The 18,736-nt window shown below is 36.3% G+C and overlaps 1 protein-coding gene and 1 pseudogene across 10 annotated transcripts in view; one reads left to right on the top strand and one right to left on the bottom strand.

Moving 5' to 3' along the window:
- Positions 1-593: 593 nt before the first annotated feature.
- LOC118608341 lies at positions 594-712 on the top strand (annotated as a pseudogene).
- A 9,009-nt stretch (positions 713-9,721) lies between these two features.
- Positions 9,722-18,736, bottom strand: part of ARHGEF9 (Cdc42 guanine nucleotide exchange factor 9) — a 171,189-nt gene continuing 162,174 nt past the window's right edge. For 8 of the 10 annotated variants that reach the window (XM_036226739.1, XM_016122604.1, XM_016122607.1 and 5 more), the window contains one exon: positions 12,823-13,042. In XM_036226739.1, coding sequence (XP_036082632.1) covers positions 12,861-13,042 — 182 coding nt within the window. In that variant the 3' untranslated portion in view covers positions 12,823-12,860. Of the gene's footprint in view, positions 12,275-12,756; positions 13,043-18,736 lie in introns of those variants that run through there. The other 2 variants (XM_016122605.2, XM_036226737.1) reach the window with 2 other exon arrangements.

The raw sequence follows: 18,736 nt of genomic DNA, 5'->3' as shown, positions 1-18,736 counted from the left end.
TCTATGGGACCTAGCAAAAGAAGTCCTAAGAGGGAAATTCATAGCAATACAGGCCACCCTCAAGAAACAAGAAAAATCTCAAGCAAACAATCTAATCTCAAACTTAAAAGAACTAGAAAAAGAATAGCAAACAAAACCCAAAGTGAGTGGAGGGAAGGAAATAATAAAGATAACAGTAGAAATAAATGAAATAAAGTCTAAAACATAATACAAAAGATTAATGAAACCAAGAGCTGGTTCTTTGAAAGGATAAACAAAATTGGTAAACCTTTAACTGAACTCATGAAGAAAAAATGAAAGGGGACCAAATAAATAAAATCAGAAATGAAAGAAGAGAAGAAACTACAGACTCCACAGAAATATAAAATATTATAAGAAAATAACATGAACAATTAAATGCCAATAAAATGAAAAATCTGGAAGAAATGGATACATTTTTAGACACATACAATCTCCTAAGACTGAGTCAAGAAGAAACAGGATATCTGAACCAACCGATAACCGCCAACAAAATTAAATCAGTAAAAAAAAAAAAAAATCCTGGACCAGACGGCTTCACAGGTAAATGCTACCTATCATTTAAAGGAGAATTAGTCTACAGACATGCCACCCTGAACAAGCCCGACTCCGTCTGATCTCAGAAGTTAAGCAGGGTTGGGCCCGGTTAGGACTTGGATGGGAGACCACCTAGGAAGACCAGGTGCTGTAGGCATAAAAAAATAAATAAATAAATAAATAAATAAGGGATTGTAAGTTGACAAGTTCCTTGCAATCCATGAGGTTAACTAAAGTTTGTCTTGCCTGAAACAAACAAACAAATAAATAAATAAATAAAAATAAAGGAGACTTAACACCTATTATTCTCAAACTAGTCAAAAAAAATCAAGAGAAGAGATGGCTGCTTAATTCTTTTTGTGAGGTTAACATTACCCTGATTCCAAAACCTGAGAAAGACAGTACAAAAATAAAAACTCCAGGCCAATATCCCTGATGAACACTGATGCAAAAATTCTCAACAAAATATTAGCAAAACGAATTCAGCAACATATTAAAAATATTATACACCATGACCCAGTTGGATTTATTCCTGGGATGCAAAGTTCATTTAATATCTGCAAATCAGTTAATGTGACATACAACATTAAAAACTGAAAAATATAAAAGTCATATGATCCTATCAAAAGATGCTGAAACGAGTTTGACAAAATTCAGCAACCGTTTATGATAAAGATTCTTAGCAAGATGAGAATATAGGGAACATACCTCCACATTATTAAGGCCAAATGGTGTTTGGAAACCTGTAACTATCCATGCAAAAAAAAAATAAAACTAGATCACCTTCTTATACCATATGCAAGAATAATCTCAAAATGGATTAAAGATGTAAATGTAAGACCAGAAACCATAAAACTCCTAAAAGAAAACAAAGGCAGTAAACTCTCTGATATTGCTATTAGAAATTTTTTTTTCTGGTATATCCCCTCGGACAAGGGAAACAAAAGAAAACATAAACAAATGGGACTACATCAAGCTAAAAGGTTTTTGCACAGCAAAGGAAACCATAAGCAAAACAAAAAGATAGCCTACTTAGTGGGAGATGACATTTGCTTATAATATATCTGGTAAGGGGTTAATACCCAAAACTTATAATGTACGCATACAACTCAACAACAACAAAAAAGAATCCAATTAAAAAAATGGGCATAAGACCTAAATAGGTATTTCTCCAAAGATGACATACAGATGGTCAATAGACATATGAAAAGACACAGATCACTAATTTCCAGAGAAATACGAATTAAAACCACAGCGAGATATTCCCTCATACCTGCCAGATTGGCCATCAGTAAATCAGAAAATAACAAGTGTTGGACAGGATGTGGAGGAAAGGAAACCTTCATGCACTGTTGGTGGGATTGCAAATTGATACAGCCAATATGGAAAACAGTTTGGAGATTCCTCCAAAGATTAAAAGTAGAACTACCTTTGACACAGTAACTGCACTTCTGGATATCTAACCGAAGAAAACAAAACACTAGTTTGTTTCTATGTTCATAGTAGCACTATTCACAATAGCCAAGATTTGTAAGCAACCTAAATGTCCATCGATACACAGTTGGATAAAGAAGTAATGATACATATATACAGTGGAATATTACTTAGCCATCAAAAATGAAATCTTACCATTTGCAATGACATGCCTGGATGTAGACATTATTATGCTGAGTGAAATAAGTCAGACAAAGATTGGCAAATACCATACGATTTCACATGTGGAATCTAAAGAACAAAAGGAATGAACAAACTAAATAAAAACAGACTCGGAATAAACTGATGATTGCCATAGAGGAGGGGTTTGGAGGCTGGATGAAAAAGGTGAATGGACGAAGAAGTACATATTAGTAATTAGAAAACAGTCACAGGGATGCAGAGTACAGCATAAGGAATATAGTCGATATTATTATAGTAGCTGTGTGTAGTGCCAGATATAATCAGAGGGATCACTTCATAAATGATATAAATGTCTAGCCATTATACTGTGTATCTGAAACTAATATAAAATAAAATGAATATATAAAATTTAAAAAAGATTTTGATTTTGTTAATGTTTGGTTATATTACTTATACTTTGACATGTAGTGTTAGTATTAATTATTAAATAGTCTAATTTCAGTTTTGAGTATGACTTTAAGGTAAGGGCTATATGATAGGTTTTTTTTCCATTGTAAGTGAAGCTTTTTCCTCTCTCTTCCCTTCTTTTTATTGGTCTTTTCTAGTTTTAGTGCATTGTAATTAAAGAATGTGATGTGTGAGATTTCTATTTTTTTGAAATTTCAAAAATTTACATTATGGCCTAGTATAGGATTAACTTTTATAAATGTTTTATGCATGCTTAAAAATATGTGCTTGGTTTTAAATATCTATATTTATATTTAACCAAGATTTCTAATTATGTAATTAAAATGATGTATGTCCATACTCATTTTTTCTAATCTGTCAAATTATGAGAGTAATATGTAAACACTTCTACTGTAATTTCGGCTTTGTCAACTTATTTTTGGAGGTTTTATGAAAACATTTTTGCTTTATATATTGTACTGTGTTTTCTAGTACATAAATTTCATGACTATTGTTTTTCTTTAGTAGGTTTTACCTTTTGCCATAAAATAACCCTTTATAGCCCATGTACTTAATAGTTTGTGGCATGAATTCTGTGCTGAATCAAAATTGCTATTCTTTCTTTCTTTTTGTTATTATTTGTGATGGCTATGGTGGATCGATGCTACACATCCAAGCCATCCTTCCACAATTTTTCTTCTATTGCAGACCGCCCTTATGACCAGGGGTCTGGGTGTGACTTGGGTTCCACCAATCACATGCACCCACCTGAAATTGGGTGGTGAAAGTGAGGCAGAACCACACTGTGTGTAGATCCTGGACATTGTAAGTTTTCAAAAGCATATCAAATAATTCTAATATGTAGCCATGATTGAGAACCACTGGAATAAATGGTAGATGTTGAGTTCTATGAATGGGTATGGTGGGTGAATATTAAGAAGCCCACAGATGGACTTATCTTCAAAATATGTGGGAAGAATTTGTAATGAGCCATTGTTTTTCCACCTCTATACTTATTCAGGGGGCCTAAAGTTACCTGGAGCTGTGCCCAACTTTAACATGCACATGAATCACCTTAGTGTTTTGTTAATATGCAGGTTCTGATTCAGTAGGGACTGAGATGAAGCTTGTGATTCTGCATTTCTAACAGCCTTCCAGATGATATTGCTGCTGCAGGTCTGTGGTCAGCTGCAGGTCTGGGGCAGTCTTTCATTAGTGAGACCCAGGATACTGGCCTCCTTCTCTCTTGGGCCTTGACCCTGATATCTGGAAACTTCTTCATTAAATGCACCCAGACAGGTCCTCAGAAGCTACATCATGGAGGTGGCTACAGCCCTCACTCATTATTCACTGAATGAGGCATTAGCAGAGCTTCTAAAGCCCTGCCATTCTTCCACCAATAGCCTCACAACTGCCTATTGTACCAAGTTCTTGCTGGAATTTGAGGAAGAGTTGAGTTTTTTAGGGTAGATCTGTATAACCACTTTTTAGAAAGGTCCCACTTTGCCTGCAACGAGTTGCCAATATCTCAACTTTGTCTTTTTTTCTGCCATTACTAATCTGCCTATCTGCCTATTATCTTCCAAAAATTCTTCAAATTTTCTGGTTTATCCTTTAGACAGCTTGTTATCCAGCCCTGTTAGATTCTTTTATTTTATGCTTATTTTGTCATTTCAATGAGCTTGTGAGGATTAAGAGAGAAAAATGTATGGGCTTAATTTGTCACTTTGGAGCTGAGGTCCTACTTTTGATTTCATAGTAATTGGAGTCTCTTTTGCCACTTGCTATTTGAAGCCTGAAGTTCTAACATTGGAATTTCATGTCTGTGTTAAAATGTAGGCAAGTTTCTGTTATGAGCTATTTCCTGGGGAAAAAAAATAGACACAAATGAGGAAGGTTATAAGGGAAAGCCACCTCCCTTCATCAAAACCAACCCAGAATCTTTAATGACAGGCCTTGGAAAGGAAGGGCCTGCTTATCAAGTGGCCCAAATATTTCCCTCTGTTGTACTTTTCTTCTAAGGTATGTTTACTTCAAATCCCATTGTCATCACTATACCTAACCCTGAAGGGGTGGCTCTGGTCCAACTAAGTATGGACAAAACTCATCCCTTGGTTTCCTCGGTAAGTATTAGTATCAATAGCAGTAACAGTAATGATAAGAACATTTGCCCTTCTTTATCCTTTCTGTGAATCAAGCACTGTGCTAGGGACTTGGCATAAATTATCTAATTAATTCCTTGTAGTTATCCTGGAAGGTGGCTAAGATTATTATTCCCATTTTGATGAAACTGAGATACCAAAGGGTTAAGTGACCTACCTACGTGGTGATTGACAGAGCCAGAGTTAGAAACCAAATCTCACTATCCCCAGAGACACAAGCATAATAATTTTACTGAACTGAATGGTAATGTATCCCAGTTTCACTGTCTATAGTGCCCTACCATTTACTCCTGGATTCCTGTCAGAGGAACTGACATCTTTCCCAGTGACTGAGGCCCACCATTGGCTTTACCTCTAGGAATAGAAAATTTGTGGCTCTGAGGTGATGAAACAGTAGAATTCCATTTGCCAAATGGTTTCAACCCAAATACTAGATATACCTGATAAAAATGTATCAGCCTAAAAAATATAGACATGATGTGGGATTTTGTGAATAGCAATCTTCTATTTTACATTCAAATCAGAAGTTTAATGCTCATTTTTTTATTCTTAAAAACCCATATTTTGCTTTCAGATAAGTGAAAAGCATATTAAAGAAATCCAAAGTTCACAGTTTACTAACTCAGCACTTAATCTGTTTTGCTCACTCATTTGCAAATTAAACTAGACACTTAACTCTTTTTGTGTGCTGGTATTAAAACTGAATATTGTATCACTTTTAACTAATATGAAAGCAGTAAGTTCTTTCATATATATATATATATATATATATATATATATATATATTCACTTAACAAAATGTGATGTTCTTTCAAAGGAAATGAGCATCATATTCAAGGTGTCTAATTTCTTACAAAAAAAGCATCTGAAATGAGCTCCTTTCCCTATAGTTACAACATAATTATTTGAATAACTTCATCAAAGCAGGACTTTCCCTTAATCAGCTAACCTCCAACCACTAAGAAAAGTTTTAGAGTTTTAAAAAGAAACGCACTTTTTCATATATTTGAGTTTACTTGTATGAACAATCAGAGCTTCTGAGGCAAATGTATTGATCCCATGAACTGGTAAACAGACTTTGCAATGTGATTGTAATTCTCTCATTGAAAAACATCATTTTTTTAGAGAATTTTTGAAAGTAAAATAAATGAAGTAAATAAAATTTTAAAATTCATAATATAGCTGACATATTTTTGATAGAAGGCTGCCAAATATTTTTTTTACCTTAAAAGAGCACTAAGATGCCACAATCTTTTTTAAATTGGCTTAATTGTTAAAGACCTAATATATATATGGAGAATAATGCATAATTCTATATATAGATCAATCAATTTGTTTTATGAACAGAAAGTTGGGCTTATGCAGACCCTTCTCCTCTCTTACATCTCTCCAATGACAAACCTAGTCTGATGGGGCCATGGACCTCTGCTGGGATAATGGAAAGAAGACTGGGACTCAGGCAAAGGGAAAGGGAGGTCATGTCATTTATTTGAGAAATATTTTTCATATAGGCAGGGGAAGTGGCACAGGGGTTTGTCTTTGAGGCAAATTTGGAGAGATATGTTGAGCAATCTTTAAGGGCATAGGAGGAAAAATGTGTTGCTTTAAGGCCCCTTTCCTTTTATTTGTAATGGCTTTACTTTGATATAATTCACATAATATAAAATTCAACCTTTCAAAAGTGCATAATTCAGTGCTTTTTAGTATAATCACAGAACTCTATGACCATACACACAATCAATTTTAGATCATTTTTACCATCCCCCCCAAAAAACCTGTACCCATTAGCAGCGCATTACCCAGCTTGGGGTAACCAGTAAATTACTTTCTGTCTCTATGGATTTGCCTATTCTGGATATTTCATATAAGTAGAATCATATAAAAACCTTTTGAATCTTGCTCCTTTCACATAATGTTTTCAAGGCTGATCCATGTTACAGTATGTATCAGTATTTAATTTTTTATGGGATATGCCACATTTTGTCTATCCATCATCAGTTGATGGATGTTTAGGTTGTTGCCACCTTTAGCAATTATTAATATAACTGCTATGATCATTTATGTACAAGTTTTTTGTGTAGACATGTTTTTATGTCTTTTAGGTATATACCCAGGAGTGGAATTGCTATTGGGTCACACAGTTTGAAAAACTGTGGCACTCCAATTTTAACAACTTGAATGCTTACTATGTCCTAGGCATTGTGCTAAGTGTTTTTCTTGTTAGCTGTAAACTGATTTACTCCTTATGACAATTATGTGAAGTAATTACTGACTACTCTTATTCCTATCTGACATATGAAGAAAATGAGGCTCAAGAGGGGATGTCATCTACCTATGATCCCATAGCCAGAAAGTGGATCATGGAGCTGGAATTTGAACTAAGGTAGTTTGACTCCAGAGTACTTGGAGGAGTAGATGGCTAGGCAGAAATTTTAAAAATTTTGCTAAAAAATTATGATTTGGGATTAGTATGTCCATCTTATAGCAGAAGTTTGGATTTTGGTTTTCAATTCATTCATCTTTTTAGATTAACCAAGTGGTTAAAAGTGCAAACTCTACAGCCAGATAGCTTGGGTTTGAGTGCAAACTCTGTCACTTATTTGACCTTGGACAATTTACTTAACCAACATGTGCCTCAATTACTTCATATGTAAAATAGTTAACTAATGGAATTTTTTCATAGGGCTGTTGTGATTATTAAATTGATTTAATATATGCAATGTAATTAGAATAGGATTTGTATATGTGGTAAGTGTTCAGTACATTTTAAAGAAATACGGAATGGTGTTCTCCCAACTTTATGGATCATGCACCCCATTGGAAAATCATTTCTGAGCATGCCTTCCAAACATAGGTGTACATTTTATAAATTATAATCATGTATTACTGACAATCCATATTTAATTATTGGGTCAGCTTAAGACCTTTCTTATTTTTTAGATAATAGAGAAGTTATAACATTTTCTTATATTGCCCATGGATGATCTTGTGTGCTTCATTCTGTCCACTAGCCTGGATCCAGATGAGGCACCCAGGCTTAGAATAGGAGAAGTGATTTATCCCAGGTTCTTTTGTACTGTTATAATACAGAGGGGCTGGGTCTGTGTCTCCTATGTGAATAGGGAAAGGGATAGGAACAGAAAAGTTGAAGAAGGAACTTCTAGGAGTTACAAGCATGAGCTCTTTATATTTAGGGGTTTCCTCAGTGGGAAGGGAAGTGCCTGGATACCTATAAAATAATGAGTTGTTTCATTTCATAGACATTTATACCTTACCAGGTAAGAGGAATGGCATCAATATCTTTTTGAGACTTTCCAGGATAGCGATAGGTCGAGGATGAATTGTTTAGGAAGAGGCCTTTTCTGGAAGCTGGGATGAGTATCCTTTCTCCATTCTAGTTCTGGCCATTTGGGCACACCACAAAGACATCTCTCCTAGCCCGAACCTCCCAGAAAATACTAATAGAACAAGAGACCGTCATCCTTGACACAATGACCTTGGGATGGATTAAGGCCCTGTGGCCCTCTCCTTTTGAAGGCCTCCTGAAAATACTAAGATACAATGCCCCTTCTATGCCCTGTCAAGGGGAGAAACTTAGTAATTAGACAAAGGAAATTGGAAACTTAGTAATTACAGATGCAAGTGGCACTTCCATCAATGAACATAGCAGCACTCTATCAGTGAATATATGGTGCTTTTTAACAAAACCAAGGGCAGGAAGTGGGTAAATGCTCTAAGCAAAGAAGTTTCTAAGTAGTACAGCCACATGGATTTATCATGTGGATGAGATGGGGCTTTCAAAAATAATTCTTTTGGCAATCAGACATGTTTGAATTTAGTTAACTTAGGAGAGAACCAGCTGTATCCAGGAGTATGACTTCCACCATTTGTCTCCCCACTCTCCACTCTAGGATCCTTAGAAGGTAGTCAGGGAGCACTACTCATATTCTGCAGGAGGTAGTTGAGATTCATGTCTGGAAGCTGGGGAAGCTGGCTGCTGAGAACTGAGCTTTCTGAGTTGTAGGAGAGAGATGGCAGACCCCATGGAAAATGGAAAGGGTAAGGATAGTAAAGAAATAGTTTAAATGAGGAGAGAGCCAAGAAATAAAGGGTAAAGTTTACTGAAGGAGATGATTTATTATCAGTTTTTCCAAATCCTGGGGCAGGAGGTATCCCCAAGGCTTACACAGATAGGGCTTACATTCTAACCCTGAGACGCAATACCTGCTTTTCAGCCCAACTCTGTAGGTTGGAACAATTATCTGGACCCTTTTATTAAGTTTATTATTTTACTCATGTTTTTTAGGGTCAGTGTTTAGTTGCTCTCAAGAAAGGCAGGTGAAGCAGTGCCAGAACAGACCCACTATTGTGTCTTACATGGGCAGCATAAGATACAAATTTGGGGCCTTGTGGGCAGCAAAGAGCATCTATACACCACAATGTAAGAAACGGTGTCACTCCACCCACTTTGGGGAATGGATAAGGAATGTGTCTGTCTGAGGACATGAAACCTGAGCATTTGGAGAGAACTGTGAGAAGGGGATTCCTCAGTTATTTGGTTTCTGGCTGGGTCCAAAAAACAGCCTTTATGTTTCCATGAGTGCCCAGGGCAGTTATTGAACTTGTAGCTGTAAAGAAAAGGGGGAATGTCAGGAACGGGCTTTCAAGTTTGGTCAAAGAGCGAGGTGACCTAAAGGACAATGCCAACCATAAAGAAGCTTGAAATGACCTTGATTACAGGATCAAACTTGATTTTTGTGACCAGCTCTTCGAGATATAAAATGGAAGGTCACAGCCCAAGGAGAATCTGGCAATGGTACAGTAGGGCTTGCAGGCCAAGACTAGGTTAGGGTAAGCTTCCCCCCAACATTAGGTAAGTTCCCTTTATTTTTCAATTGGTAAAACACATATGTATACACATACACGCACACAAAAATGACACAAGAGCTATGCCTGGAGGTGTCTTTTTACTTCTTTTATTGAACTCCATAAATATTTTTATAAGGCTTTGTGTCATTACAACATCATATTTTTGTTGTTAAACAGTTTTTTAAACACACAACTTTGACACTTGTTTGACAGGGTCAAACAGTCAGATAGAAGAAACAAAATAATAAACTGGCAAATGCAGAGCAGCAGGGGTAATTAAAATCACTGTTGCCCATCCAGCCACCCCAGCCCACCCCATCCCCAAAGCACTAAAAGATCACTATTTGGCTTTACAGTAGAATTATTAGAACTCTCTTGTTGCTGTCCTTATAAATCCATTAGAGCTATACATGTAGAGAGAAGGGGAGAGAGGGAGAGAGAAAGGGGAGTTGGGTTTCTGTGTTAGGACTATCCCACAGCAGGGCCCATAGAACACACTAGCAAAGCCTTTTGAAGAGCAAATCTAGGACTCATTGAGTTGAGGAAAAAGAAGCTCAGGGCCATGCAGACATAAAGATTTACAGAGTTCTTGGGGAACAGCACTGCTGTGAGGACACAGAATAAGCTTAGACCATGAGCCCAGATAATGGGGCTCCCCTTGAAGCCGCTGGCCATTGGTCTTATTTGTTGCCATAGGCTGGGGGAACACTACAACCAAGGGCAAACTGATTTCTTCTTGTTTCTACAAGTTATTGGCATCTGGTGATGCCAGTGTGTTGGGTGGGTGAGAGATGGGTGGATGAGAGGCCCATGGTGAGAGGTGATATCCCTGATCCTGGAGTTCTGAGCACAGGCCCAGGGGAGTGTGGGTTCAAAGGAGCTTGGCCAAGAGATATTGTAAGTCCAGAGACTTATCTAAGCACCCCATTTTGGAGTGCCCCAAGACCCTGGAGAAGCATATCAAGGCCAAGTCTCGTGGGGAGGAATGGCAAGTAGAAAAGGGATGTAAGTTCAAGGGCAGCCTGCACAGTCATTCAAACACATTCTGTTTGCCCAAGAGACCATTTTAACTTACACACTGGGTACCAGGTTCCTTGCCACGGGGTCTTAAGTAGTAGGGTCATGTGCTGAGCAGTGGTGACCAGTCCCGAGGCCCAGCCCTCTGCTCAACTCAAACTTATCCTTGGTTTACTCACTAGTCTGATTTGGGTGTGGTGGAAAAGAAGCTAAAACAGCTTGAAATTTGATTCCTACAGAAAAAAAAAATATCAGGCTTGGCAGGGCCTGGTCTGTGTCAGAAGACATAGAACAGTAATCAAGTCAGCTACGCTGAGATCCTTTCATGATGAAGTCTTTCCCATGGAGTCCAGAACAGACTCACAATCTGCAGATTCTTCACTAGAGTGGTTCTTCATAGCAGGGCCAATCCTCACTCCTTTGTACCCCATTCTCCTTGCTTTTCAAGGTCTATCCACACAAGAGTTCATGTGAGGAGGAGGAATAAGTACTCCTGCATCCACAGGAAACCTGCCTCTTTGTGGTGGAAGTTAGTTGTGCGTAAGTGAGAAGCCTGTCAAAATTGAGCCTGAGGGTAGCATCTCTGTCTCAGATCCTTTCACTACAGGGAAAAGTTCCCCTGGGATCCTCAGTTGCTTCAAGTGTCCTAAGATGGGAGAATGCTGGAAACGGGGCCTTTTTCAAGTGCCAGAAGTGTTTTAACTATTTAAATACCAGTCACCCTCTTGTGCCAGAAAAGCAAGAGAAGGAAGGGAGATAGGAATATGGGAAGGAAGGAGCCATGGAAGATTGTCCATATAATCTACTAGCAATGGGGGAAGTCTCACATAACTTGAATGGTAAGAACTGCCATTACATACATTGGGCCAACACTGTTTCTTTCCATGCCTATCCCTCTTCTTTCCTCTAAAAGGTTATTGTCAGGATTGGCTCATGTACAGGTCAATAATTTACAGGCAGTTGATAATGTTGGTCAGGTAGACTCTGCCTTGACCCCTTCATCGACTCCTATCAATGCTGCCTAAACAATTTGCAAATTGAAACAGGAATGACCAGGCCCTCAAACTGATTGCCATGGGGAACCCCACCTTAAACCAACTTGGTACTGGAGGCAGTTGAATCCTTCTGACAGGAGAAAGAGTCTCAGCCATTTTGCTTCTAGTTCAGATCTTTTAGGTTAGGGGAGGGACAAGCTTAGAAGGAAAACCATAACCAAAGCATCTTGAAGAAGAGAATAATTTTCCCAAAGTAAATCCCAGACACAAAACTGTCATGACTCAGCAGTGCTGCAATGTGGGAACTCCCAGTATTAGGAGAAGAAAGAGCCCAAATGCAGAATGTTCTCTGAACAAAAGTTCTCTCCAGCATCATTATACAATGAAACTCCCTTGCTTCTGTTTGATTTTGATCTTTCTACAACATCTAAAATACAGTAAAAGCAATAGAAATATTGAGCAGTTATGTCACAGGGCACAACAGAGCATGTCCAGACTGGCATGACTGAGGACAGAAGATGCAGGAAAAAGGCTGTTTGGGGCAACTGCAGGGCTGCAGAAATATTCACAGATGGTCAGCTGAGGGAGAGGAAAAGGGGTCCCTCCCTTTACCTGGTGAAAAGTAAAAGAAAAAAAATTCCAAACTCCCAAACTCCACCACATTAAATTAAATTCAAAAATCATTAGCATCAGTATCATCAGGAAAGAAATAAAAAACAATACAAATACATCTATGGTAATAGTGACAAGTCAATAAATCTCTTACAGGAGAGCAAAGAGATTATCTCAACAATAAAAAGAACAAATAGAAATATCAATTTCTGAAAGTAGAGGAGAGGGACAGGGTAAGAATAACAGAAAGCTTTTAAGAAACTTTTAACAAGGGATCACATGTTTGGAAGTCATTGGTTCCTCTTCCTACCAACTATAGATTTCACTTCTCTAAAACAACAGAAAATGTTTTTGGTGTGTGTGTGTGTGTGTGTGTGTGTGTGTGTGTGTGTATGTACGTACACTTGAGGGTCTCTGCATGTGTGTATACATCCATATATATATGTGTGTGTGTATATACACACACACATATATATGTGTATATGTGTGTGTGTGTATATTTCAACAGTACTTCTCCAAAAAAAGGTCCATCTATAAATATAATTTTATTTACTTTATTTTAAAATTATCTGCCTCCCTGTAGGTATTATTTTTTGAAGGGGGTTAACCTGCTGAAGTTTTGCCAGAATGGTGACTGGCTGCGCTTGGGTTCGGTGAACTCAAAGACCTGTGACTGAGCGATACCATCGGGAACCAGGTACTGGCCCTGGTTTAACGGGTCCTGCGGAGGTGGGTAGGATGGAGGAACTGAGCGGGCAGAGTTGACACCTAGAGTAGATAGAAGATCAAAGGTAAAGGGTATAAGTTAAATAGCAAGGGGCTTCTCAAATTACCTAGTGATATCTTTGGGCAGACAATTCAAGGCAGTTTATTTTAGAGAGTGTGAACTTGAACTAAAAATCACCCAAGGAAAGAATTACATTCCTTAACAGATTTTGGAATGATATGATTACTGCAACAACACACTTTCCCATCTACACAGTATCACTAAGAAACTTGGAGTGTTACCAGGAGCCATTTTACAGACAAGGACACTAAGACCTGCATGGAAATGTCATACTTAAGGTCACAAAGCAAGGGATCTGCAAATAACTGAACAATCTCCATTTAATGCCAAACAACATTTTCTCTCTTCTCCATTACACCTGGAAGTGTCAAAAGAGACTGGTTAAGAACTACTGACTTAAGGGCAGGTCATGCGGAAATATTTTTTTCTAAAAGCTAAGGTACACATGATCCAGTGTTCTATACCAGGTTGAGAGTAATAAAATTGTATTTAACAGGGAAGTGGCATTGGTAGTTGAGGGAGAAAGCAAACACCATCAGAATATATGATTCATTGAAAACAAGGAAGACTTGGAATATATTTGTTACTTTTCAAAGGAAATGCTTCAATGACTTCTCAACTTTCATTAGGAGTGCTTACAACCATCAAAGCAAAATCTACTTGAATGGAGAATTCTGGAAACCAGGGGACCTAAACTTAAAGTTCAAAATCCCAATGTATAATTCAGCACAGAATAGTCTGAGACATATGGCATACAATTCAGAATGCAAGGATGAACTCTCTGCTGCTCCCACATACCTTCCTAATCTGCCAGCCAGTGTCTAAAATTTCAACATAATAGCTTTTTTATTTGCCTTTGATGACTTGATCTCATTACCCTGGGAGTCGTATATTAAGCTATCAACAGCCTTTGGCACTTCAGTGAGAAGCAATTTTTTTTTTAATAAAAGGCAATATTCTTTCTTTTGTTTTTGTTCTTAGTTTTGTTTTCCTGCTTTATTGAGATATAATTGACAGCACTGTGTATGTTTAAGGTGTACAATATGATGATTTCACACATGTATATATTGAGAAATCATTACCACACTAGGGTGGGTTAGTACACCCATCACCTCACAAAACTACCTTCTTTTTGTGTTAATAACATTTAAAAACTACTCTTCTAGCAACTCTCAAATATACAGTAAGAATGGTTAACTACGTTTAACCATACTGTATATTAACCATACTATACATTATATTTCCAGAACTTCATTTTATAACTGAAAGTTTGTGCCCTCCTTTGTCCAACATCATTCCACTTCTAACCCCAGTCTCTAGCAACCACCGATCGACTTTCTGTTTTTATAAGTTTGCCTTTTTAGATTCCAAATATAAGTGAGATCATATAGTATTTGTGTTTTAATGTTTTATTTATTTCACATAGCACAATGCCCTCAAAGTTCATCTATGCTCCCATAAATGGTAGGATTTCCTTCTTTTTATGGTTGAATAATATTCCACTGTGTATATATGTGTGTATACATGTATGTGTGTGTGTGTGTGTGTGTGTGTGTGTCACATTTATTTTATCTATTTATCCACTGAAAGACAGATAGGTTGTTTCCATGTCTTGGCTATTGTGAATAATATTGCAAGAAACATATAAGAGTGTGGCTAGCTCCTCAAGATCCTGACTTCTTTTCCTTCCTATATATACTCAGAAGTGGGATTGCTAGACAGAAAGCAGTTTTAATTTTAATTTTTTGAGAATGTTTCATACTGTTTTCATGGTGGCTTACAAATTTATATTCTCCCCAACAGTGTACAGGGGTTCTCTTTTTTCCATATTTTCACCAGGGCTTGTTATCTCTTGTCTTTTTGGTAATAGCCATTCTAACAGACATGAGAAAATATCTCATTGTGGTTTTGACTTATATTTCTCTGATGATTAGTGGTATTGAACACATTTTCATATATATGTTGCCCATCTGTATGTCTTCTTTGAAAAAATGTCTATTAGGTCCTGTGTCCATATTTTAATTGGACTACTTGTCTTTTGCTATTGAATTGTATGAGTTGGTATATACTTTGAATTTTAGACTCTTATCAGATATATGGTTTGCAAATATTTTCTCCTATACCATAGGTTGTCTTTTCATTGTGCTGTTTCTTTTGCTGTGTAGAGCTTTGTAGTTTGATGTAGTCCTACCTGTTCATTTTTGTTTCCCGTTGCTTGTGCTTTTTGATGTTGCATTAAAAAACTCATTGCCAAGACTAATGTCAAAAATTTTCCCTTTGTTTTCTTCTAGGAATTTCATGCTATTTGGTCTTACAACCAAGTCTTTAATCCATTTCAAGTTAAGTTGTGTGAGTGGTATAAGATAGAGGTTCAATACATTATTTGTATGTGAATATTCAATTTTCCCAATTCAATTTATAGAAGAGACTATCCTTTCCCCACTGTTTGTGGTGTCCTGACAAATATTAGTTGACTATAAATGTGGGTTTATAATTCCGTTCCATTGCTCTATATGTTGGTTTTTATGCCAGTACCACACTGTTTTGATTACCATAATTTTGTAATATAGTTTGAAATTGGGAAGTATAAGATATTCCCAGCTTTGTTCTTTTTTCTCAGGATAGCTTTGCTTACTTGCGGTCTTTTGTGGTTCTATACAAATTTTAGAATTGTTTTACCTACTTCTGTGAAAAATACCAGGGAATTTGAATTAGGGATTTCATTGAATCTATAGATGGTGTTGAGTAGTAAGGACATTTTCACAATATTAATTCTTATGATGCATTAACATGAAATTGTTGTCCATTCATTTGTGCCTTCTTCAATTTCTTTCATGAGTATCTAATAGCTTTCATTGTACAAACCTTTAACCTCCTTGGTTAAATTTATTCCCAAGTATTTTATTCTATTTCGTGTTGTTGCAAATGGTATTTTCATTTATCTTTTAGATGTTTGTTATTAGTGAAACATGTCTAATTTTTGTACACTGATTTTCTATCTTGAAACATTACTGAATTCCTTTGTTATACTAATATCCTAACATTCTTACTTCTTGAGAGAGTCTGTAGAATTCTCTTTATAGAAAATCATGCAATCAGCAAACAGAAGCATTTTTACTTCTGTCTTTTTGACTTTAATTTCTTTTTCTTGCCTAATTACTCTGGCTAGGACTTCCGGCACTATGTTGAACAGAAGTGGTGAAAGTTGGCACCCTTGTCTTGTTCTTGATCTTAAAAAAAAAACTTTCAAACTTTCACCATTGAGTATAATGTTATTAGCTAGGGGCTTATCATATAGGCTTTAATTATGTTGAGGTACATTCCTTGTATACCCAATTTGTTGAGAGATTTTTTCATGGAAAGATGTTGATTTTGTCAAATGATTTTTCTGCATCCATCTATTGAGATGGTCATGTGATTTTTATCTTTTGTTCTGTTCACGTAGTGTATCACATTTGTTGATTTGCATATGTTGAACCACCCTTGTATCCTAAAGACAAATCCCACCTGATAATGGCGTGTGATCCTTTTAATATGCTATTGAATTTAGTTTGCTAGGATGTCACTGAGAATGTTTGTATCTTTATTTATCAGGATCATTGGTCTGTATTGTCTTGTAGTGTATTCTCTTTGAAAAAAAATGTCTATTCAGGTATTTTGTCTATTTTCCAACTAAATTATTTGTGTATTTTTGGTTTTATTTTTTGCTATTAGGTAATATTAATTCTTTATATATTTTGCATATTAATCCATTATTAGATTTGTAGTTTTCAAATATCTTATCCTATTCCATAGACTGATTTTTCCTGTACAGAAGTTTTTAATTGATGCAGTCCCACTTGTTTATTTTTTGCTTTCATTTCTTGTACTTTATATCTCATATCCAAATATTCATTATGAAGACTCATGTCAAGAAGCATTTTCCCTATATTTTCTTACAGTAATTTGATGGTTTCAAGTCTTATTTTAAGTCTTTAATTCATTTGAGTTAATTTTTGTGAGCAGTGTAAAATAGGGGCATTGTTTCATTCTTGTACATATGACTATCCAATTTCTCTAGAACTATTTTTAAAAGACTGCCCTCTGTTGAGTATTATTGGCTCCTTTGTCAAATATTAATTGACTGTATATGCATGAGTTTATTTCTGCACTCTAGATTCTCCTCCATTAGTCTATGTAATTGTATTTTTTTCCAATACCACACTGTTTTTAATACTATAGCATTGTAATATAATTTGAAGACAGGAAATGTGATGCTTCTAGTTTTCTTCTTTCTCAGAATTGCTTTGGCTATTCAAAGTCTTTTATGATTTCATAGGAATTTCAGGATTGTATTTTCTATTTATGTTAAAAATGTCATTGGAAAAACAGTATGGAAGTTCCTCAGAAAACTCAGAATTGATCTACCATATGATCCAGTAATCCCTCTACTGGGCATTTACCCCAAAGCCTTGAAAACTCATATCCATAAAGATATTTGCACACCAATGTTCAGCGCAGCATTATTCATAGTGGCCAGGACATGAAAGCAACCAAAGTGTCCTATGGTAGATGACTAGCTAAAGAAGCGATGGTACATATATACAATGGAATATTAGCCATAAGAAAAGATGAAATACTGTCATTTGCAACAACATGGATGGACCTCGAGATCATCATGCGAAGCAAAATAAACCAGACAGAAAAAGTTGAAAATCACATGATATCACTTATATGTGGGATAGAAACCTAAAAGCAATAAATGAGGAGGACAAACAAACAGAGATTCATGGACATGGACTATAGACTAGTGGTTACCAGAGGGTAGTGGGTGGGGGAGGAGGGGGAGGTATATGAGGTTAAGGGGGTCAAATATAGGGGGTCAGGGGAGGGCAAAGTGGGTAAAGGGGATCAAATATATGGTAGCTGAAGGAAACTGGACTTTGGGTGGTAAACATACAATAGAATATACAGATGTCAAATTATAATGTACACCTAAAAATTATATAATTGTATTATCCAATGTTATCTCAATAAACTTAATTTAAAAATAAATAAATAAAATATAAATGCCATTGGAAACATGAGAGAAAATGCACTGAATCTATAGATGGCTTTGGGTAGTAGAGATTTTAACAGTATTAATTCTTACAATCAAGGAACACAGGATATCTTCCATTTTTGTGTCTTCTTCAGTTTTTTTTTCACAGGTACTTTAGGGTTTTCGGTGTACACATCGTTCACCTCCTTGGTTAGATATAATCCTAAGTATTTTTTAAATCATTTTTGATACTATTGTAAGTGGATTGTTTTATTTTTCAGATAGTTTGTTGTTGTATAAAATGCTACTGAACTTTGTATGTTGATATTGCATCTTACAGCCTTACTAAATTCATTAATTACATTTAACAGTTTTTTTTGGTAACCTCTAGCATTTTCTATATATAAAAACTTGTCATAGGTAAGAGAGAATCAAGTTAACTTTCTCTTCTGTGATTCAGGTAATTTTTACCCTCTTTTTCTTGCCTGATTGTTCTGCCTAGGATCCAGTACTATGTGGAATAGAAGTGGTGAGAGTGGGCACCATTCTGCTGTTCCTCATCTTATAAAAATAGCATTGAGTATGATGTTAGCCATGGGTTTGTCATACATGGTCTTTATTATGTTGATGTAAATTCTTTCTATACCTAATTTTT

The sequence above is a fragment of the Rousettus aegyptiacus genome, unplaced genomic scaffold (genome assembly GCF_014176215.1).
Source record: "Rousettus aegyptiacus isolate mRouAeg1 unplaced genomic scaffold, mRouAeg1.p scaffold_m13_p_9, whole genome shotgun sequence".
Lineage (NCBI taxonomy): Eukaryota > Metazoa > Chordata > Mammalia > Chiroptera > Pteropodidae > Rousettus > Rousettus aegyptiacus.
This window is presented reverse-complemented; position numbering and strand designations above follow the sequence as displayed.